Source organism: Sycon ciliatum, chromosome 9 (assembly GCF_964019385.1).
Source record: "Sycon ciliatum chromosome 9, ocSycCili1.1, whole genome shotgun sequence".
NCBI classification, from domain to species: Eukaryota; Metazoa; Porifera; class Calcarea; order Leucosolenida; family Sycettidae; genus Sycon; species Sycon ciliatum.
The window spans coordinates 12,905,734-12,929,308 of NC_088651.1; the positions used below are offsets into that span (position 1 = coordinate 12,905,734).

General features: G+C 47.7%; 1 protein-coding gene across 2 annotated transcripts in view; it reads right to left on the reverse strand.

The window, feature by feature from the left end:
* Window positions 1–16,481, reverse strand: part of LOC135825267 (uncharacterized) — a 59,656-nt gene extending 43,175 nt beyond the window's left edge. The window contains exons 1-6 of one of the 2 annotated variants that reach the window (XM_065338007.1): window positions 15,777–16,481; window positions 8,293–8,459; window positions 5,353–5,632; window positions 4,349–4,486; window positions 3,083–3,283; window positions 1,460–1,800 (exon numbers count right to left, since the gene is read on the reverse strand). In XM_065338007.1, coding sequence (XP_065194079.1) covers window positions 1,460–1,800; window positions 3,083–3,283; window positions 4,349–4,486; window positions 5,353–5,632; window positions 8,293–8,459; window positions 15,777–16,116 — 1,467 coding nt within the window. In that variant the 5' untranslated portion in view covers window positions 16,117–16,481. The remainder of the gene's footprint in view (window positions 1–1,459; window positions 1,801–3,082; window positions 3,284–4,348; window positions 4,487–5,352; window positions 5,633–8,292; window positions 8,460–15,776) is intronic. The other variant, XM_065338008.1, reaches the window with a different exon arrangement.
* Between the last annotated feature and the right edge of the window lie 7,094 nt (window positions 16,482–23,575).

Here is a 23,575-nt window from a genome sequence, read left to right on the forward strand (position 1 = left end):
TACTACAGTAAAACCTGTAACTAAAGACCACCGTGACTAGCGACCATCCTGGTACTACAGTAAAACCTGTAACTAAAGACCACCGTGACTAGCGACCAGCCTGGTACTACAGTAAAACCTGTAACTAAAGACCACCGTGACTAGCGACCAGCCTGGTACTACAGTAAAACCTGTAACTAAAGACCACTGTGACTAGCGACCAGCCTGGTACTACAGTAAAACCTGTAACTAAAGACCACCGTGACTAGCGACCAGTCTGGTACTACAGTAAAACCTGTAGCTAAAGACCACCGTGACTAGCGACCAGTCTGGTACTACAGTAAAACCTGTAGCTAAAGACCACCGTGACTAGCGACCAGCCTGGTACTACAGTAAAACCTGTAACTATAGAGCACCGTGACTAGCGACCAGTCTGGTACTACAGTAAAACCTGTAACTATAGAGCACCGTGACTAGCGACCAGTCTGGTACTACAGTAAAACCTGTAGCTAAAGACCACCGTGACTAGCGACCAGTCTGGTACTACAGTAAAACCTGTAGCTAAAGACCACCGTGACTAGCGACCAGCCTGGTACTACAGTAAAACCTGTAACTAAAGACCACCGTGACTAGCGACCAGCCTGGTACTACAGTAAAACCTGTAACTGAAGACCACCGTGACTAGCGACCAGCCTGGTACTACAGTAAAACCTGTAACTAAAGACCACCGTGACTAGCGACCAGCCTGGTACTACAGTAAAACCTGTAACTGAAGACCACCGTGACTAGCGACGATCCTGGTACTACAGACCACTCCGCCAGGCACGGACGGTCTCACATTCATATTATGGTTGTGCGGTGCAAACCTCCAACTAAGGACCACCTGCCACTAAAGACCGCTTGCTCTGGCCCCAAGGGGTGGTCGGTAGTTACATGTTTCAATGTAACTTCTTCACCAGAAGCATGACCAGAACGGAACATATCGCCATAGTTTTACTGCTATGTTCACTGCACCCTGTAAAAATTGATATCCACACAAAGTCATGTAGCTTAGGGGTCATCACAAGAGTTTTTCGTCGTCCCTGAAACGAACATTGTTTTTTTCGTACTCACCCCCCCCCCCCCCACTCTCTGAAACTAACACAACTAGCTACGCTGGACGACGAAAATCGCCTGCATGTACATGTACATATGTGCAGTGCCGGGCGACTTGTGATTTTGCTTCACGGGCTGTGGAAGTCTACATCCTCTTTTAGGATAAAGGTGTAATTACACAGACCAAACCATCCGTACAGGCTGAGAATGATTATAGCAAGCCAAGGAAATCGTACTGTTGTGTTAAGCCTGCAATCATGCACAGTACCACAAAATGAAGGATAGAAAGAGACAGTTCGGAGAGAGACAGTTCGGAGAGAGACAGTTCAGAGAGAGACAATGCTGCGACAATCACCACTTACAAAGTGTACAGTGTACGACTGACCTGCGCTACTCCCGTAGTGTTCAACCTGGCGCCGGCCTCGAGGCGGATCAGTTGCCGACGGGTCTGCCTGAACGCCGCCGCCATGTTACGCTGGTAGCCCGTGTAGGGCGACAGTGCCAGGATGGCGTTGCGTGCACGGTTGTCCGTGGTGTGCTGCTCAAAGTCAAACTCCACCGTGGGCGAGGATCCGTATTTGACAACGGAAACCTTGGCCTGCGACGGCAGCACGCCGAAGAAGGAGACGACCGTCGCCGTGAAGTTGATCTGCGCCTGAAACTCGGCCTGGGTCACGTAGCGCGACGCTTCCAGCAGAAACACAATGTCCACCTTGTTCTGGCATTCTGTTCATGTGGGAAAGAGGAAAGCAAAAGAAGAAAAAGAGGGAGAACCACAATGTCCACTTTGTCCTGGCATTCTGTTTATGTGGCACAGTGGGAAAGGAAACTAAAGGAGAACAGTTTTAGAGAGAGAGAGAGAGAGAGAGAGAGAGAGAGAGACAAGGTTGTGGAAGAGAGAGAGAGAGAGACAAGGTTGTGAAAGAAAGAGAGAGAGAGGGGGGGGGGGGGGGGGAGGTGGATAGAATGAGGCTTGCATGACGCCAATCGGCGATCTGCCAAAAGCACAATGTCCACTTTGTTCTGGCATTCTGTTCATGCAACAGCTAGGGAGAGGGAAAGTAAAGCAGGATCAGTGTCACCACCACAGCTGCGACTGCAACCACCCGTGTTTCACGGTTTAGGGCTGTGCAACGTCCGGCGCGTACCGGAGCGACTCGACTGAACTTCACAGAGCAGCACTGTCGGACAAGATGACTATTATTTTTATTATTAAGCACTGCCGCGTTCAAGTCGGTGGATCCATTAGGTCCACCCACAGGTTCGCTCGTGCCGGATAGATTCAAGCAAGGGGATACTGATTAGATGATGTTGAGCTATGTGATAGCAGGATAGTTTCCAAAAGATACACTCGGTGTTACACTCGGTGTTACACTCGGTGTTACAAGGGTAAATAGTGCATATAAGGCAGTTACTAATAGCCATGCATGTGGAACAGCAACACCGAACAGTGCTGTAGGACAAGAATGCTTAAATCCGATCAAGGGAGTGACTTCCGTGCCGGGCACTGTGTGGCCCTAGACATGCCAACGCTGGAATGGTGGACTGGCTCGGGACGCAAACTTGAATGACTCGACCGGATTTCATTGAGCAACACTATTGTACACGAACACATGTTTTTATTTCTTTTTATTTTCTTTTTTACAAAGAAAGAGTTTGCTCCCCATACTGGAGCTCGTGCTATTCCGCTGACTTTAAATGACAATTGAGTGACTCACGACTGCCATACAGAGCACACGAGAAGTCCATCGAACCTTCGACTCAGCAAACCTGCAAGAAAGCACCACTCCCTGCTGAATACATAGTGTTTCGGGGAATTCACCCCTCATAAGTTGACCTCAACCACTATTTCGTTTTTGAGAAGACCACTTAAAGGCCAAACATGAGATGCAGCTAGGGGAAGCACGCACAACCTGAATCATGGCAGTGATGGTGAGGCTGTGGGAGCTCCACCGACCTAGGGTATCGACATCATGGCCACCTACACGTAGACCGAGACAGTGCTCACCTTTGGACGGACACACATCCGTAGAGCAGGCCTCGGACTCGGATGCGTCGCCCGTGCAGTTGGCGTTGGTGACGTTCACGCCCGGCGTGGGCGAGATGCAGGTACGGGAGCGGGAGCGTGTTCCACCGCCGCAGCTCACGCTGCACTCCGCCCAGCTTGTCCACGCACCCCAGGTGGGAGGGCGGGTCAGAGTTGCATTGGCTGCAGGCAAGACAGGTAGGTACACAGAGCACATACTTGTTATATCATTGAGGGAAATTAACCCTTTGCATGCTGAGCCCCTTTTCTCCAATCCACTGGCTTTCCAGCGCACTGACTCTCTTGGTGGAGTATGCACTCACAGCTCCGAACGAATATTATTCTCATTTCACTTCACCTTGATGGATTTTCATCGACCTGGGCTCCTTGGAAAGATCAGGACCAAGCGAATCCATCCTGGCAGCTCTCAGCTCCATAGACACATCAGGGCCACTTGCACGTCCTCTCCAAACTACTCCACCGTGCCTTGGAACGGCACAACAACTCAACTTCATAATCTTGTTCGGCATCTTGCCCAAATTCAATAGATTTTCACAATTCAAACTGCGCTGCAAAGCTCAGATCCAAGCGCTTCATTTGATGTCCATCACGCATGCGCCGTGCCAAAGGGAAATCCCCTGGCACCCTCCTCAACAAAAAAAGTCATGAACAAACAAAATCGCGTTCACTCTGGGCCGTGATTTTCGTGTTCATCTTGTCGCCGCTCAATGAATTCTTATCCTATCGTGAAGAACTTTATATCCCTGGAAAGATGAGGTCAGACCTTTCAAACGGTATATTGATTGTCGCGATGCGTTTATGTTAGACGAAGTTACGAAAGTTTGTACACTGGTCTATGCACTGCGATATATCGCGCGAATCTTTTGCGAGTTAACTCGTACGTAGTGGATCAGGCCATGCATAAAGTGCGAGTTAACTCGTACTCAGCACGCAAAGGGTTAACTCGGATACAGCGCCAGTAATAAATGTATGAAAATTAACGACTATTATCGCACTTTCTGACTGTTTATCATCTTGTTACAGTCTTGGATATTTGCTGCATAATTCGTTCTCATGTGCTTTCTTCTCTTTCTTTTTTTTAAATCATTGAGGGAGTTAAAAGAAACGCCAATTGACTGCCATAACCAGAAACGGAATGGTATTCGCATCGCAGTAGACACCAATGAGTTCTATTCCTGAACCGGAATACTTCACTCCCGGCCTGGAATGATGCTGGCCAAAACTCACCATTGCAAGCCAGTGCGGTGATGTTACCGAGGATGTCCCTCAGCTCGGCAAAGTTGCTGATGAAGAACACATGTTCAGAGTCCGGGTCTGAGGCAATGGCGTTCAGCTCGCTCACAGCACCGCCACCAACATTGATACCTGCATGCAAACAAACATTGGAGGGTTGAACAAGTCATACACACGCAGAAGCAAGGACCTCAGACACACACGCACGCACGCACGCACGCACGCACGCGCACACACACACACACACACACACACACCAGTAGCAAGGACCTCAGACACGTTGTCTACACAACAGATGTGGCGAAAAAAGATCACATCCGTTCCTCCTTGTGTCATGCTCATTCCAGGTCATCGGCATTCAAGAAACTGGAGGCTGCGGCATGGACAGCAAATTTCTTTTCGGCTCCGGGCTGTCAACTGTCAAGGACGACTTTCATGTGATCCACTGTTTTCCCGCTTGCTGCTCACGCACGCACGCACGCACGCATGCATGTACACACACACACACACACACACACACACGATCCTTCAGCGCCATAGACAGGGTTTCAGTGAGAGCATTTCCTGGCAACCCAGACTCTGCATGCTGCGTATCAGAACACAGCTGTAAACAGCAGTGGTTTAATGGCAAAAACGACTAAATTGCCCGTTCCAAGGCAGGTCGTGCTTTACTCGGCCTACGCACTATCGCTAAGCAATCCTGCAACAATCTTCCCTCCTGGTCCAATACATTTAGTCCACTTGTATTCTCTAACAAGGTCCCAACAGTGCCAGAATGCCTTGCTAAAAGCTGGGGAACATTTCCCCGTAATACGTTTCTTATTTTTATTTTTATTCTTATTTTACTAGGGAATTCCCAACAGGAGTCATCGCCTTTTTAGAGGGAACCCTAAGAAAGTCTTGATGGATGATTGAAATTCAGCAGGTGAATTAGAAAGGCGGTAAGCAGGTGGCAGTGCATTCCACCGGCCAGCGCCCACGTAAGAAATTGCACTTACCAATGGAGATGATCCTGGCTCCGAGCGACTTCAGATCATCAGCACGTCCTTCAGGCACCGGTCCGATGTTCGACTGGCCGTCACTGAGCAGGATGATCACCTGTGGCGTGTGCGGTGTCACGTCAAAGATACGACTGCCTTTCTCTGCCAGTAGAACACGTGTCTTGGCCAGCGTGAGGGCTTCCCCGGTGTTGGTGAGGCCCTTGGCCACTTCCGGAAGAGCCTGTATGCTGGCTTTGACCTCCTCTTTGGCGTAGTGGGTGTTGAAGTAGAAGACGACCTGCAACGCGAGGTGATGTGCACGCATCAACATGTGCACACACACACACGCATACATGTACACACATACGGAAACATGCACACATACACACACACACACACACACACACACACATACACACACACACATACACACACAAACACACACACATACACACACACACACATACACACACACACATACACACACACACATACACACACAAACAAACACACATACGTACACACATGTACACACACCAAAAGTTGTGGTCACTTTGATTGTGCAAAGACATTTTGGGGAGTGTTACTGGATACAATACAAATATTATTCACTTTTGCTAAAATGATCTTGCCTTGATCCAAGAGGGTGATGGCGTTCCTGCGGATGCGGAAAACTGGGCCTTTGGCCGAGTCTCACGCAAACCGTGATTTTTCTTCTTTTCTTTTTGCTAAAATGACGTCAAAAGATTTCCTATGCTGTGCTACAGAAAGAGTCAGTCCCGAAGTCTGGTGAACATGTTGTCTTGGCTGAGATGACTACAACATTGCACACTAAGGGTAGAGATTCGCTGGACTATAAAGTTACGGTAAGCAGGCGAGTAGCCAGAGTGGGTGCTTTGCAGTCAGGGATCCACACCCGGTTGGCCGGCGCATGTCGAAATGCACTAGTATCCAGAAACGGGGAGAACTGCAGGGACGGTGGCCGGCTCGCAGGGTTCATGGCTGTGAAGCTGCCAGTTACCCTAGCTTCAAAGAAGAAATTCGAGCTACTGCAGCACCAGTATACACCATGTAGGATGTAGGGCTTCCTGGCGAGGAAAGTGGCAAGAACCTCAAGTTCCGCCGCGACTGGCTGGATAATTAACGTTACCCCTGGCTAGCCTTTTCCAGCAGTGTGAACGCTGGGTTTTGCCTGGCATGTACGCTGTTTGGAGGCGAGAACAACAAGTTTGGTCCGCATCAACTAGGGCTGCTGTATTCAAGTCCAAGGGTGGGTTTTGGAAGAGCATCTGCTTTGCTGAAACTGAACAGCTTTTAAGTTGAGAAGCCCACCTTGACTCCATGGCTACGTTTGCCGCCGTCAAAGCAGCGCAGTCTGCAGGAGCCCCCCCCCCCCCGATCCAGTGGAGCAGGTGAAGGACCGAGAGAGTCTTCAAGCAGAAGAAAACATTGCCTAGCGAACTGCAATCTTGCAGTGAACCATCTTCTGTGGAAGGCAGAATATTGCGGTTAGAGGACACAGACAAGAAAAATGGCAGCCATGGAGTGAGGAAGTCGCGATGGAAAGTCCGGAAACTTCTTGGCCTTGATGCAATTCCGCCACGATTCAGCAGATACCACAATCACACGTCCATGCCATCGGCCGAGCGCGGGTGGTGGAGTATTGTCACCCTTGACTTCTCCACAGATCCAGAATGATCTGATAGCATGCTGTGGTGATGTGGTGATGTTACTCGTGAGTCTCTGCTGCAGGAGATCCGTCAAGCTCCTACCTCCAGTGTGCTGGCAGACAAAGCGGTTGATTGCAGCGACAAGTGTTAGTCTCTGGAGAATATGCCGCCGTCCTTTTCGTACTCAACACAAGGAACACATGCTCATTGTGATCCGGTTTGTGGATGCCAGCTATAAGATACGGGAAGAGTTCCTCGGCGTTGTGGAATGTACGGAAGGTGAAACTGGCAGGGTATTGGCCGACTCTGTATTGAGCTACATGTACCATCGAAACTGCAAGCTCGATTTGTCTCGTGTGCATGGCCAAAGCCATGATGGCGCCGCCAACATGGCAGGACGCATGAACGGTAGTGCTGCCCTGATTTTGCAGCAGTACCCGAATCTGTAACCTGAAATTCATCTTAGTACATATGCGTGAGTGTATACTTGGCTGGCCAAAGATATACGGTATCCATACAAATACTGTCCGAGCTATGCCACTGCGTAAGTCAACAAGTATTTGGCGCACATTCATTTTTGGCTAATTCCGGCTGACATTTTGTGTTGCAAGGTTCAGTGTGACAGTGCATGCAGGCAGCAGCAATACAGGCCGACATTTCAATGCGGCTGAAATGCTTGTATTAGCCGTGGGAGGCCGGAATTTAAATGTGCAGAAAATCGGTAGACCTATAGTATGCGATTACATCATCAGTCGAGATATTTAGCAAAAGCCGTAGCTCAGGGATGCGCTAGCTCAGGGATGCGCTAGCTCAGGGATGCGCTAGCTCAGGGATGCGCCAGCTCAGGCGAAACAGTCGACTCGCTCTTTATACTTGGTTCCCATAATCAGATCCACCAACTCAGGATCATGACATTGTTTGCATAACCGCTACAGTGAAGGCATCTGTCGGTGGCAGTTCAATTTTTCTCCAGACCTTGGCCCTTTCGCTCCTCGTTGTTGTGGTTGTTGTTGTCGTTGCTGTTGTTGTTGTTGCTGCTAGACCGTATTAGACTTTACCGTAGGCACCTATTTCTTGGCCCCAATTGATCAGTGGAGATCCAAAGGGTTAACACCAGATGACTAACAACACCTTTCCACTAACCTCCGCGTTTGTTTCATACATGATGGTGGAACGATCACGGTTGCAATTGCATCTATTTCTTGGACCCAATTGATCTGTGGAATTCCAAAAGGGCTAACACAAGATGACTCGCAACACCTTTCTACCTCTCTACCTGTCCACTAACCTCCGCGTTTGTTCCATACATGATGGTGGCCACACGAGTTCCCGTCTCCGACACGTCCAGTTCGTTGGTCAGGTCGAACACGAACGACTTCATCGTCTTGAAGTTCGGGGTGGACACGGACGAGGACGCGTCCAGAATGAACAGCAAGTCCATCTTCGGCGTACATCCTGCGCAAAGCAAAACACGCAGTCAAACGTGAAGCAAGGTCAAGTCCCTGGGAGACTCCTTGTTACTTCGAAGTACATGTCGGGTCCAGCGGATTCTGCCGGCAGAAAAATTGGCAGAATTCGGTACTTTTTCTGGTAAGTTTCATGCATGTTTGGTATGTGGATAAAGAAATGGAGCAGAATTCGAGGAATTGCCTGCCATAAGGTTGTATGGTTCTGCCAATTTCACTGCTTTTCGAGCAGAATCTGCCACTTTTCGAGCAGAATCCGCCGGTCCCTAAGTACATGGAGAATAGAGCAATCATCAGACATTTTTCCCGAGTCCCATAAGCCACTTTATCATCATTTTCTTACTGGCTTTATTTTTCTACCTCTTTAATCGCTATGGTGTAGTCAGGCAAATATGCCTGTGTTTATTTGCCTGTTTGCTCATGGACTCTAAATGACACCATTCACATCTGAAATGATTGGCTAGTGATTGGTCAACCGCCCTCAGCCAATCAGAGTGCAGCATGTGTTTTCTTCTCGGCTTGTGCCGGAACTCTTGTTGTTGTCTGCATGAGGAAGGAGAAACAAGCTGGAGAGTTATACCAGGGAAGAAAGTCAAACTAAGTGACTGTAAACGACGCAAAACAACCCAAACCCATACCTGCCAAGTAACCAGATTTTTTCGGGATTATCCCGCAATTTTGGATGAACTCCCGCGATCCTGAAATTCCTGTCGATTATCCCGAAATTCACTGTACAAGAAACAAGCTTCATATTGTACTTGGAGCACTTCAAATGACTTGTCACAGGCCAGTAGTCGTCCTTATTGATTCCGGACCGCAATAGCCTGCAGTACCAGTGGATCTACTAGTGCTCCGTCCATGAGCAGCGTATGAAAAACCTCCGTTTTTGAGTCTTGAACATGTGTTAGTGTGATCCGATGATCACCATCAATCATCTATTTTCGAAATGTTGGTGCCATCAAAAGTTGAAAAAGGATTTTTTTGGTTTAAAATATGACATATCCCGAAAAACCAAGGCAAATCCCGGGATTTTGCGATGGCGATCTAGAAAAAGCACTCTCAGTACTTGGCAGGTATGCGAACCAGTCCAGCATCTAAGCACTCATCGACATGAGTACTAGCATGGTCTTGGTACCCGCGTGGATGAAACAGAATGCATTCCTTGTCGACAAGCATGCATCTATGGCCACGCTACATAAAGGTATTCAAAACCATACGCGATAAGTAAGTCGAATTAAAATGTTGAGTCACCCTGGAATAAGTCGAATTAGTTCGAAAACAACGTGTACAAGTAGAGGGCACGGTAGCCCGGTCCCAGCGAACACAGTCCGTAACTGCATTGTAAATGTACCGGCGAGAAAGAAAGGCTGAACATATTTACGCACCTGCTGTGGAGCAAACACCGCTCCTGCTGACTCGTTAGTGGCAAATACAACGGCATTCCGTGTGTCAAATCATTGCGGTATTGCGATGCTCGTGTCCTCATCTCTGAGCGAAAGTGTACAGTTATTTCCTCCGCTACCAATGCTCGGCTAGTGCTAGTAGCTTTCGAAAACGGGCGAAGCAAACGTCTACCATGTACCAAGACATCGACTTGAAAAATACATCAACGTTCAAGTCCACCGACTTTCACAAGAGCCATTATGCATGGCGAGCTGGAAGGTAAACAACTATTTCGTAAAAAAAAGAAAAGAAAAAAGCCCGTGAAAGAAGTGCATGCATGCAGTGAGTCTGATATCCTACTACCCGGTGTATACCCGAGCTCTGTATACTATAGGATATTGCACGGTTCCGAGGGGATTATTTTTTCAAATCCCCAGGCCAAGGCGCGCAGCGCCGCGGGGATGTATGTATTACTGCACAAGGACCAGTGCAATACCGGCCGATATCTGCACGAACGGCGAAGCCGTAAGTGCAGATATCGACGCCGCACGCGTCCGAGTGCAGTAATACATTTATCGCACCCCTGCCACCACACAGTCTGTCACCACCCACTTGACACAGTCTGGTGCAACCCTAGCATGCTGCATGCAACCCTGCTATCATTTCACAGTCATACAACACAGCACAACCAGGCCAGTCGCGTTCATTTTTAGAGGAACACTTCTTTCGAGCAGCTGCTGTATACACGGGAGATCCTGGAAGTAGCGGGACAGCTTGCTCATGTCGTCGTCGTTGATGGGGTGTTTGTGCTCCACCGCTTTGACTTCTCCCGCTTTCTTTGGCTTCATGAGGAAAGCCTTCAATGCAATGTTTGCGTCCTTGAACGCTGGGTCACTGTGGACGTTCATGGGCCGCTTCAACTCGACTAGCTTGCGATGTATTGCGGAACGGAAACCGAGCAAGCTTGATGCAGAGTAGAACTTCACTCCAGCTTTCTTCGGACGGAATTCGACGTATGCATGTCGCAGAATGTATTAAAGCTAGGTCGCTTGCCGTAACCGTACTCAGGTCACAGCGACGTCCTGTGTCTTTACAATACTCGTCGAATAAGCGGAGCCATTTGTCAGTTGCCTGCTCTGTGTTTTTGTTTTTCTGCTCAGAAACGAGGCTGTCGATGGCGGCGTCGGACAGTTTCTCAAATCGGCTGTCGACAGTCTTCTCCAATACTTGGGCGTCTGCTGTCTCGACTCTCACGGAGCTTGTGAAGTTGGCTTGGCGGACGCAAGCCGGGTCCACATTCGCTTCCGCGACAGCGTCCTCGACCAATTATTATTTGGTGTGCTGCAGCAAGTCAGCAGCGACTGCTTGGCGGAGCGACTCGCAATATTCCCCAGTACACCGCCAGCCAATGACCAGATGAGTATGTGGATGCACTGCAGTGCGATATTGCACCCCGCGGCGAGTGAGCGTGCAAATAACATACCGTATTATCTCTAATATAAGCACGGTCCTTTATTTTTTCAATGTACCTCCGCCCCGTGCTATTAATGGAGACGTTCCTTTATTGGAGACTGTTCCATTATTATTTCAACCTCATTTCAGAGGCATGTTGCCATGCCAAATTCATGTCAGACACACACATTTCAGGGTTTTTTTCGCCGGTACAGATAATGAATTAACACAGTGTGCTTTTAATGGAGACTGGTCACTTTATTTTTTGAATGCCGCCCCAAGGTGTTCTATTATTGGAGACGTGCTATTATTGGAGACTGTGCTTATATTAGAGATAATAGAGAGGTTAAGATGCACGTTATTTCCGACGTGACGCGCAATTTCACGTCAAATTTGGCGTAAAACTCCAAATTTCGACGTGAGCAGCAGGTCACTCGCGTTGATTTTTCGACCTGTCGACTGTCAGCAAATAACGCGAGCTGAACTTTCGCGTCACGTCAGAAATAACGTGCATCTTAACCTCTCTAATACGGTATCTATATCTGCACGCTCACTTCGAAGTGAGCGTGCAAATAACCTATATTTGCACCCTCACTTCGAAGTGAGCGTGCAAATATAGGTTATTTGCACGCTCACTCGCCGGGGTGCAATATCGCACTGCAGTGCATCCACATTGGCTGGCGGTGTACATGGGGAATATTGCACGCTCAGTAAGGCCGCTGATTGGCTCAAACCATGGAGACACTCACGTGGGGTGCGATAATATGAAAAATAATCACCAATGAGTGGATCAAAACCTGGAGAGGCGACGAACAAACGACTATTATCACTATCAGAACTACCGGTACTTCGCGCTCGGTGTTCCGTTTACAGTCAGTGCATTGGTCCATGCTGCAGCGCTGCTGATCACCCGAAAAGTGTGGTCTATACAGGATATTGCACAGTGTCCGCGAGGATTATTTTCCATAATCCCCGCGGCGCTGCGCGCCTTGGGGATTTGAAAAATAATCACCTCGGAACCGTGCAATATCCTATACATAAAGTACTACTACTAGTACTAGTACATGTAGTAGTAGTAGATCTACTACTAGGGCGGCGCCCCGTGCTGTTCCATCTTTTACGTCTACATTATATTTATAGGGTATTCACACGACGTGAAAATGAACGAAAACACGTTTGTATAAAAGTGGACAAGCTGCCCATCGGATTCACACTGAAAACAGACCCGTGCAAATCTCGCATGCGTCTGTGTACTCATAAACTTGAGCACCATACTCAAGTACTCTCGCTGTTTTTACACGCGCGCAAAGCACAAACGTGGGCCTAGCCCTGACCCCTGATCAAGTTTATCAAGATTTTGCACGCTCTAGGGTCACACGAGCAAAAAGAGTACCACACACGTGAGTTTGCCCGTCGTGTGAATCCCCTATTAGTATTATCCATCTGGTACAGGGTCTAGGACGTCTTTCCCGGACGTCGACGGCGCTACTCGTCAAAACTCAGCTCTCAAGTACTAGTACCTCTGGATCGTAAAGTCTTAGCAAAATCCAGCGAGCAAGCATAGCTCGTGCTGCGAAAATAGGCCTGAAAATTTCAAGACGTATTGCAACTTCTCAGCGCTTTGCCAGGTCTCCATGCTTTGGGAATCTGAGAAAACTAACCCCAGGAGGATTATGTGATACTGGCACAACCAACCAGCAACAACAACAACAACTTTTGGCATCTCGGCGGTTCAGATGACCACGGTGACTTGGCAAACTACTTTCTGAAGTGACTTTCTTCCTCAAGAAAGTGAGATTCAAAATCAAAAGTATTTTCGCACCGTGCCACAATGACGTCACACGTACATTGGTATTAGGGGCGTGGCTAATATTGAAATATCTCAAGAACGCTTTGTCGTAAGAGACTTTTGAATCAAGGACTCAGCGCCCGAAACTCAACTCCACACTACACTGTCTACAGTGCCCGTATAGACGTATTCCCCTGCCCCGCGGCCTGGGCCCTGGGCCAGGGCCTGGCTACCCCAGCCTCGGTCCATGACGTCATCGATATCAGGTAACTGGTTGCAGCGCTAAAACAGGAAACGACGTGTGCATTAGTAGTCTCGACCACCGCGCGGCACGGTGACGGTGCACCGACGTCGAGTCCGTCTAGCCTCTAGGCTCTAGCTACTATTTTTAGTACTAAGCTAGCTACGTGTCGTCTGTATTTTCACCGGCGCCCGTGCACAACAAGCGTAGAGTAGATCTACTTGAGAACGGTTTTATTCACAACACCAATCGCGTGAAACCATGAAGTCAAGAGTAGATCTACTACTAGATCTACATTATGTACTAGATCTATAGAGACAATGCCGTAGCACCGATATCAGTCCACGGATACCATGGATGCGTGTAGAACTAGAACTACATGTATATACCGTATTTCCGCAAATAAAAGGCCGTCCTCGTTTACAACGCCTTCCTCGTATATAAGGCCGGGGCAGGGTCCGATTGAAATAATAAAAGACCGTCTCCGATTAGAAGACCGGGCCTACTAAACGAGTCTTTGTTCTTGTGTTAAAAATAGAAGACCGTGCTCAAACTGTGGGAAAAATAGAAGACCGTGCTAGCTCAAACTGTGTAGAAGAAAATGGAAGAACGGGGGTAAAACTGTGTGGCGAGAAATAGAAGACCGGGGTCAAACTGGGTTGAAAGAATAAAAGACCGTCCTCGAATACAAGACCGTCCTCGATTATAAGGCCGGGTTAGGACGAGGTTGAAAAAATAGTAGACCGGCCTACTATTTGTGGAAATACGGTATAGCACTTTCAGCCACTCAGTCGACAGTCAGTGTGCAAGCATAGCTCGTGCAGTGTGCAGTGTGCAGTATGCGAACCATCGGCAGAGAACACTCTTCTAGTCCGTTCGCCATGCTCGATATATGCCCAAATAAACTGGGCACAGAACTCCAACAGTACACCAGTACACATGGTACAAGGGCTATCTCCTGTGTCGCCGCATACTAGTAGCCCTAGATAGGCCTTTGCGGATAATGCCGGCAGAAAAACTGGCAGAATTCGGTACTTTTTCTGGTAAGGTTCTTGCATGTTTGGTATGTGGATAAAGAAATGGAGCAGAATTCGAGGAATTGCCCGCCATAAGGTTTGTATGGTTGTGCCAATTTCTCTGCTTTTCGAGCAGAATCCGCCAATGCCTAGCCCTAGAAGGTCCTAAACGAACTTACCTGACACACCCGATCAATCTGATCATAACTTTTGGACAAAAGGGGGCGATGACAGTTATCTATGGAGTTTGGAACAGTCCAGTGCATTTTCAGTTTTGGGTGCTTCTCCTGCACTGTTCAGGGCACATGGTCATGGTTCATGGTAGACAGTGAAACCTCGTCAAGAAGAACACTGTGGCACTGATACGATAGCCTTTTGCTTTAGAAGAACTAGCATTCATAGCTCTATTGGATAAATCCCTGGGTATTCACTGGGTATTCACTGGGTATTAACTGGGTATTCACTGGGTATTCACTGGGTATTCACTGGGCATTCACTGGGTACTCACTGGGTATTCACTGGGTATTCACTGGGTATTACAATGTATTCTGGAAAAGAAGAACTCCCGTTTGTGCGAACACAATGCCATCGATCCCTTGGTGTTGGTGGTCTTAATAAAGAGGTTTTCCTGTAGCTGTGTACGCGTGATTCGTCTCTGACTCTGGGATAGGGTCCAGCGCATTCTGCCGGCAGAAAAAATTGGCAGAATTAGGTACTTTGTCTGGTGAGTTTCATGCATGTTTGGTATGTGGATAAAGAAATGGAGCAGAATTCGAGGAATTGCCCGCCATAAGGTTTGTATAGTTCTGCCGATTTTACTGCTTTTCGAGCAGAATCTGCCACCTTTTCGAGCAGAATTCGCCGGTCCCTACTGCAGTCCTGTCACTACATTGTACCTGCCTAGGGCCCTAATGTACCCTGTCTATTCTATTAATGACTAGGACAATCGGTTTTCGCATGGACCATTTCCAACGAACGAATCACACTATATCCAGTTATGAAGATCTGATAGCAGGTACATTTCGTTCTTCTTTCGACTTCAGAACGTCAGCTGATCGGACCACTGTGTTTGTGTGGTTCGACGGCAGGGATTTTGCAAAGTTGGCTCAAAGTCGGAATAAGCACCATTGTTGGGTGATGGACACAACTACAATACATGCATCAGTGTGCTGCATTCACAGGTAGAGCGATCTCTTTGCAGCCAAGAACTGACTTTACACATTAAAATACCATCATCATTAATAGAGAGGTTAAGTTGCACGTTATTTTTGACGTGACGCGAGAGTTCAGGTCTCCTTATTTGGCTCGCGCGTTGGAAAACAACGCGAGTGACCTGCAGCTCACGTCGAAATTTGAAGATTTAGGCCAAGATTGACGTGAAATTGCGCGTCAGGACATATATATAACGTGAATCTTTAAGCTTACCAGAAGTGCTGCGCCTTTTCCTGGACAGAATCTGCTCTTCCTCGGTGTCCCGCCCTGGAGAGGCATGGCTTTCCTCCAGCATGGCCATGTTCAGTTCCTGCTGGCGGCCCTGCAAGAAGTACGAGTACTCCTCTTCATCCTCCGCCAACCGCTGCTGGGTGGCTTCGGGCGAGTCCGGTCTGATCATGTTGACCACATCTCGCACCATACGACCACGATCAGCCGCCGAGTACGCAACATCACTAGCTGCGCCACCCGTCACTGCCACCTCCAGCACAAGCAATACGAGGAGAGTGGCGGCGTTTGGTGCGAGGCCGCTGCCCCGTGGTCGCTCAGCCATTCTTACAGAATGCGGCGTCAACGTAACAAACAAACAACAACAGTGTTTGCCGCACCTAATAATCAACACCGGAACAACCAATTATCATACGTGACTTTCCCGGCCAGGGCTTCTCAAAGCACATTTGATAACGCCAAAGAATCATACGGCCATTGTCGTGTTGGCTAAGCCATCCTGATACAAGGATAGGTTCCTTCCTCTACTGAGCCGATTGTTTGAATCTAACGTATTTGTCCATCCCTAATACAGTGAGTAAGGCCCATGGAAGCGTTGTTTGCCGTAATGGCCTTCACAGTGCTGAGACGTCCAGGCTAACCGACTGAATTGGGACTTTGTTGTGGGATAGTGGGTTGGCAGGTCAGTGAAATAGCGTGGTATAAGCATAACGGTTATAGCTTGTTTGTGTGAGAGAGGGAGAGAGAGAGAGAACTAACTAACTGACAAGAAGCGTAACTGCAGGGCTGCTCGATGAAATCCGGCCCCATGAGGCAGCTTCGCGCAGTGCAACTGTGCACATCCTAATGTTCGCAGGCCTAGGGCTGAACAGCGCCGTGCGCCTACTTGACACCCTGAGTCGGATTTCAATGAGGAGGACTGTCCCTCAAGTAACAAGTAACTTTTGTACACTTCAAAACACAAAGAGGAACATAGGAGTAGGAGCTGAGGGGAAACAATGCCCGTCGATGTCGATGTCATCAATTTTTAGTGAACACATCATGTCACCGCTTGCGATATCATCGCTTGTTCTGTCAAGTAACGACGGTGAGAGTTTACTCCAGACGGTATACCCGATCCCGGTTCTAGCGCAGAGGTTGACATCTAAATCCACCGACCGTACATAGCATAGGATATTGTGCACACTGAACACCCCCGCTTTGGACACTGACGTAATCTGTTTGCTCTCCATATGAACCAAGTCAGTACATGACTTGTAAGTAATTTTTTAGTTAGTTGATAAGTTGTAGTTGTAGTTCAAAAGGCTCTGGGCTAGATAGTTGATCATTGAGCTTGCATGCAGTGTTGTAGTTTGCAGTTGGTACAATCATGTACATCCAAGTAAAATAGTTGATACATAATAATAATAATTATTAGTGGTGTGCACGGGTAGTCCGGTACCCGTGCTACCCGTGAGGACTTCGGGTAGACGGGTACGGAAAAGTGCCCGAAAACCCGAAGTCGCAGAAGACATCAAGTACAGTGCACGTTAATTGATGTAATACTCCGCATGTCTGCCCAGTGTGTAAAGGAAGGGGTGCATTGTGTTGCTACCATGAAAACATTACCCGATCGGGTACCCATGCTACCCGTGGAAAATTATCCGAGCCCGATACCCGAAGAAAATGCTACCCGACTCAGCACTAATAATTATACTGTAGCGGACATGAAAATCCAGTCGATTGACCGGGGCCGGCGCCCTCAGCGCGTACATATCTCCCAGTAAACAAAACCACAGGCACCACTTCCGCTGCATAGCTCGCTGAGCATCCCATTGCTTTGTAAGTTGCTAATCCCTTCCCACTTTGTGTACGTGCTCTTCATTTCTTTTCTTCTTTTTTCTCTTCTTCCGTGGTTGGTCTCACCCTCTCCTCAATTCAATTGGCTGTCTTGACATGCCACGAGGTGCAGAAATAATTATAATAAATAAAAAATACAGAACGCTGCGCGTGCAGTTTCATGTTGATCCGATGGCGATGGGGCAGTGGCAGTGCGCTGCAGCGCATAAATGCATGTGTGTACCGCTTACCCACGGCTGCATGGCCAGCCCAGCGCCCTAGCCCTGGGGCCGCTAGACGTGCGACCGCATTTCCATGTCCACGGCCACAACAGTAGTCAGTACAGTCATACACACAGGTTTACACAGTCATACAATGTACATGTACATGATTGTACAGTCATGTAGGTTTCATGTACGTTTCAGCCTTATGTGTAGGCGGTCGATCAGTGTTTTGCGTGAACGCCTACCGGTACTCAGGCAGTACAGTCAACACTGCAGTCAGTTACGAGTGTACATTGTATGTTCATGACATTGAAATTGTAATGCAGTGCAGAGCTATGATCTACTAACGTAGCCTCTAGTCTAGGATGGAGCTGTGCTATGCTGATGCTCAAAATACTGTAACCAATGCTTCTTACATGACACGTGATCGTTGCCGGGGCCATGGCCAATAGGCGATCTTCCCGCCGCGGGCATAATCAGGCCATCAGGACCGTTTGACGTCATTTCGGGAATGTTCGGACCGTTTGACGTCATTTCGGGAATAATTTTTCGACCTTTCGACCTTTCCACCTTTGACCTTCCCTAATATGTTCCTTCGCGCTGTAAGAAATCAAATCAAGCACGCTCTGTCTGTCATGATGGCTGAATCTTGCCCTTGCCTGCAGCCCTCGGGCCTACGGCCTTGGGCTGCAGGCTCGGGCAAGATTCAGCCATCATGACCTCCTGAGCGTGCTTGATTACATACTTATTGTGGTATGGTCCTTACGCCCTGTGTTCCAAGATCACCCGGCACGGCGGCAGTAGTGTTAGCAAAGATCAACTGGCAGTAGCGTTAGCGTAGACTGTATTGTTGTGCATGTACATGTACATGACTGTACAATAGCGAACACAGTGGCCTTCTAGTGCTCAGCGCTGTGTCATAGCGGCGTCATTATTATTAATTTTTTATACTCATTCCCGTGGCATGCCGCGTCAACCAAGCATTCATTCATGCTTGATTTTTTTTGATTTTTTTTAATTTTTACTATCCACACGTTTCGCCTATGCAGGACATGGACTGATGGAGACAAAACAGAATGTAGACACAGTCATACACATGTATTATATGGGACTCTACACAACCAATGGAACAGTTAGTAAGGGGTCATCCGTAAATACATGTACCGATATTTATTTAGAAACGAAAACCAGTCATTTCTCTTCAACCCCCTCCCCCTCCCCGAGAAACGAACACATACATGTACAACCGGTACATTGTATCGATATATTTTTTCTTTTTTTCTGGACTTGCCCACACGTACAAACTGTGCATCGATATTTATTGAGAAACGAACAGGCGCTCAACCCCCCCCCCCCCCCCTAAACGACTAGTTTTCGTTTCTAAATAAATATCTACATGTACATGTATATTTACGGATGTCCCCTAATAACAATGGAGCGTCACACAGAACAACAAGTCCAATGCTAGTTTGTCACTACAGTAAAACCTGTCAAGGCGACCACTCGGATAAGGTGACCACCTGTCCTAGAAGACCACTGGATCATGGAACCAGGACCAAGGGATGCTATTTCCAGTCAAATGACCCTGGATAAGGCTACCACCTGGTATCAGAGACCACATTTTGAAGGTCCCTTGAGCGGTCGTCTTAGACAGGTTTCACTGTACATGTAATCTGAGTTTCATGCAGTTACACAATCATAAGGCAACACCCCACCCCAGTAACACGGAGCGTTAAAACCCGTACATGACTGTATATTCAATTGTAAGATTGACAGCATGAAACAAGGTGGAGGACACTGTGTTCGGAAACAGTGACCTTATTACAACCTTCCGCGGTTGGCAAAGCCCCGGTCCCGCGGAAGGTTGTAGTAAGGTCACTGTTTCCGAACACAGTGTCCTCCTCCTTGTTTCATGTTGTCAATCTAACAATTGCGTGAACTATAACAAGGTTTATCTAACACTGTTTTTTAACCAGTGTTAGGTTATCATGACTGTATATTCTGTCAAAACGGGTTTATTCAAACAATGCGACATGGAAAGAAGGAAGAATACCAAAGATACAAGGGATGAAACTCGACGATGAAATCAAAATGAAAATTTGAAAAAAGTGTAATCCAAAGAAACTCAAGGCAGATGTAACAAGGTTGTGTAAAAGATTCAACTCAACCCCTAGACGAATGCTTTGAAAGATGTAAAGTGTGGTAGAAGTACCCTCGCCGGCCTCAGCAACTAGATGGAAATGAAGATTTGAAAAGCACACTTGAGAATCATTTGAAAACACTCAAAAACAATGCAGGAAGTGCTGCGATAAAGAAAGTCCGATCTGCGTTTACGCGATTCGGTTTTGACCACCCCCCCCCCCCCCCTCCCCCCCTGGTTTGCGTCTGCGGCTGCGGCTGTGCGTCTGGAAACCAACGCGCTCACGATAACGTCACGTGATGACATTTCCTAGGCGACCGTCAAAAACAGAAGAAAACGCAGACGCAAACGCGACTTTTGAACGCAGTGTGATAACTAGCTGATGTTCAATGACTCTGGGGGCAGCCTGGTCGTAAAATCCCTGAAAAATCGAGTTCGTAAATTCTAATCGAATGCTACATCAGTTGAAAGAGCATGAATAGCTGCAAAATCTCTGAAAATGTCGTCTCGATCTGACCAGCCGTTACAGAGTTATGGCCGAAAATGTGCCCTTGCAAGGAAAGATTTTTTGTTGCACGCTGTCATTTGTTGGCAGGACTGTATTTGAATGTGCATGTGAGCAGACCGTGCGTTACTTGTCGTATCATGGAAACACGCGAAAGTGTGCAGAATTTTGGTCCAAGTCCAAAAAAGTCCAAAAAATTATATTTTTTAGCCACGTATTGGGCTGCACGGCGGCGGGCTTCGCACCCTCGTGACGTTGCAGATACATGTACAGTGGTCCCTCTATAATCCGGCACCATTTGTGCCACGAAAATCTGCTGGATTAGGGAGGGTGCTGGATTAACAAATCTGATTTACTGCTGCAATGTGCATGAAGAGGACATTTTGGCTACTGAAAATCGTGCTGGTTTATCGAGGGTGCTGGATTATAAAGTGCCGGATTAGAGAGGGACGACTGTACTAGTATGTGGCTTGATTATTGTAGTTGATGTTGAGGCCGCGGTCACACATGAAGAGCTTGACTGATTAAAGTTTGGCAAGTTAGTTTGAGTCGTGTCAAAAAGTCAGGTAGGATTCAGTACTAGGCAGTAGTGGAACGTGAGTGGTAGTCTTTGCCGATTTTGAGGGTATCCTGGATTTTGTTTGCAGCGCTGTGGAAATGGCTTGCTGTGGAAGTCCCAGCACTGGATGTTGTATCAAAGGTACGACCTCGTAGCACGCCATGAACCTAAAAAATTCAAAAATTGACTTGGCCAAGTCAATTTTTGAATTTTTTAGGTTCAGGGCGTGCTACGAGGTCGTACCCAATTGGGTCTGTGACAGAACGCCACTCCTGCCGTCGTGACAGATTCCAGGGCCACGTTGAAGGGCCCTATCCCACCACACATGGCTGCTTCTGGACGTTTTTAGGTTTGGATCCTGCGCCCGGACAGAATTGGCTAAAAAATGAAATGTGAAAAACTTGTAAATGTATTTGTTTGGCTCCTGGGTGGCTCGCACACCGTGGCACTATGCCGGAATTTTGAGTTTTTCCGGCCTGGAAAGCCTGTCAGTGAGGCGCAAGAACTTTTAAATCATGTCCAGAGGGCCAGCATAGTGGCAGGAGTGTGTGGTGACTGTGTGGCGAGCTGAGAGAGGGACGCCATGGGCAGAAGAAAAAAGAGTTTGAAAAGGAAAACAATTCAGGCTAAAATAGCTACTATGTTTTATGACTATCAAGAAGACATCCAGGAGCAATCACAGAATACACGACTGACGTGTGGCCGAAAGCTCTGTCGCAATATTTAGTTCTGAAGTTTTAATGCGCCGTTAGTGGCAGAGCAGAGTGGACACGAAGAGTCGGTGAAGAAAGAAGGAGAGATGACAAGACGAGTCGGTGAAGAAGGAAGGAGAAAAGCAAGACACATCTGCAACATCTTTGATCAAACTGAGCTGAGCTGCTGATACGAAGCGTCGACCAAGCATCCCTGACTGGAGTGAATGCCCCAGCTGACCTCTCGTTTGTCAGTGGTTGCTACTAGACCTGTTAGTATCACACTCACGACTACAAGTTTCCTGGTGTGCATCGACATCGGCATCAGTGGGGCCTCCCGCTGTCGATCCTGTTGACGGGCGGACAGGTCGGTGTGAATCCTGAACGGCAACCGAGCCTGTCGCGTTGGGGGATCTCGGCGGTGAGTCTCGCCTCGCCTGCATACATGGACATTGCAACATCATAATAATAAACAACATACATGTACTTTCCATTGGCATCAGTATTCCGAGTAAGATTTTCGTCGCTTGTGTGGTGTGTCTCTCCACCAATGAGCGCGTACTATGATTATTTATCGCTGTTCTCACACTTTACCATTTTAGCAGCTTGCATATGCCATTGATATGTGGAAAGCGCGCACTTGCGCCATTTCTGGTGTATAAGAATGATCATTCCTCCATTATCATCATTATCATCCTCTACTGATGAGGTCCGACAGGGAGCGAAACAGCTGTCTAGAGGCGTGGAGCAATATTATCTCTCAACGGAAGTGTCCTTGCTGGTGTCTGTATGGTTCGGCTGAAGAGCGCGTGGTTGTGATGAGTTGGGAATGCAATGAATTGAAAATATGGCCGAAAGCTCTGTCGCAATATTTAGTTCTGACCTTAGGAGAAGTCTAAAAAAAAACTCCCCTAGAAAAGAATAAAGAGGGTCAGAACCGGGTCTAAGACCCATACTGTTCAGATGGTCTGAAACACGGGGGCTCTACCAACCGTGGATGGTTGTAGAAAAAGGTCACTGTTTCCGAACACAGTGTCCTCCACCTTGTTTCATGCTGTCAGCCAACAACATGTGTGAACTAAAACAAGGTTTCTCAAGGTTTGGAGACTCCACTGTAGCCAATACTTGAATCCATACATCCTGTACACACACCTTGTACACACTCTCTCTAACGGTCTCTAGGCTACACTGCAATAATTGATATACATAAGATCAAATTTTCGGGCAAGGCCCATCATCAGGAATAAGTCTACTGTAGACAAAACAGGGGTTTATATTATATAATATATGTGACAAGTACTAGTGGCCAAAGGTGTGATGGTATAGCGTAAAAATGTTGCAATACCACAGGAAGCGAGAATATTCTGTGTGATATGTATGAAGTGAAAATATAGTGCAGGGATAGTGCAAGATTACTAGTGTGAGTGCAAAGCAGAAAAATACACACTTCTAGCAACACTCACGCACATACATACACACGCACACACACACAGTGCACACATTCTTGCACAAATTATGACAGATATATTTACACGTCACCCAACAGTCGCCAACCATTGTCACTGTTCACTGCAGGCTTCCTCTTCCTCATGAATAGTGCCTCCATGATTCTGCGGTCAACGTATGACCGTTGCCTGCTGGCGAGAACTTGTAGATGGGAAAACGGCGAGAACCGCGGTGACGATGGGAAGGTGTGCTGCTTTTGTCGATAATGGTCTCCCCATGGCTTTCCCAGTGTCGCGTTCTTGGCTTGTCTGTAGTGCTCCTCAGTCCTCTTGCGTGTTGTCCTTTCTGTTTCCCCGACGTATTATTCTTGACAGATGGTACATTTCATAGAGTACACCAC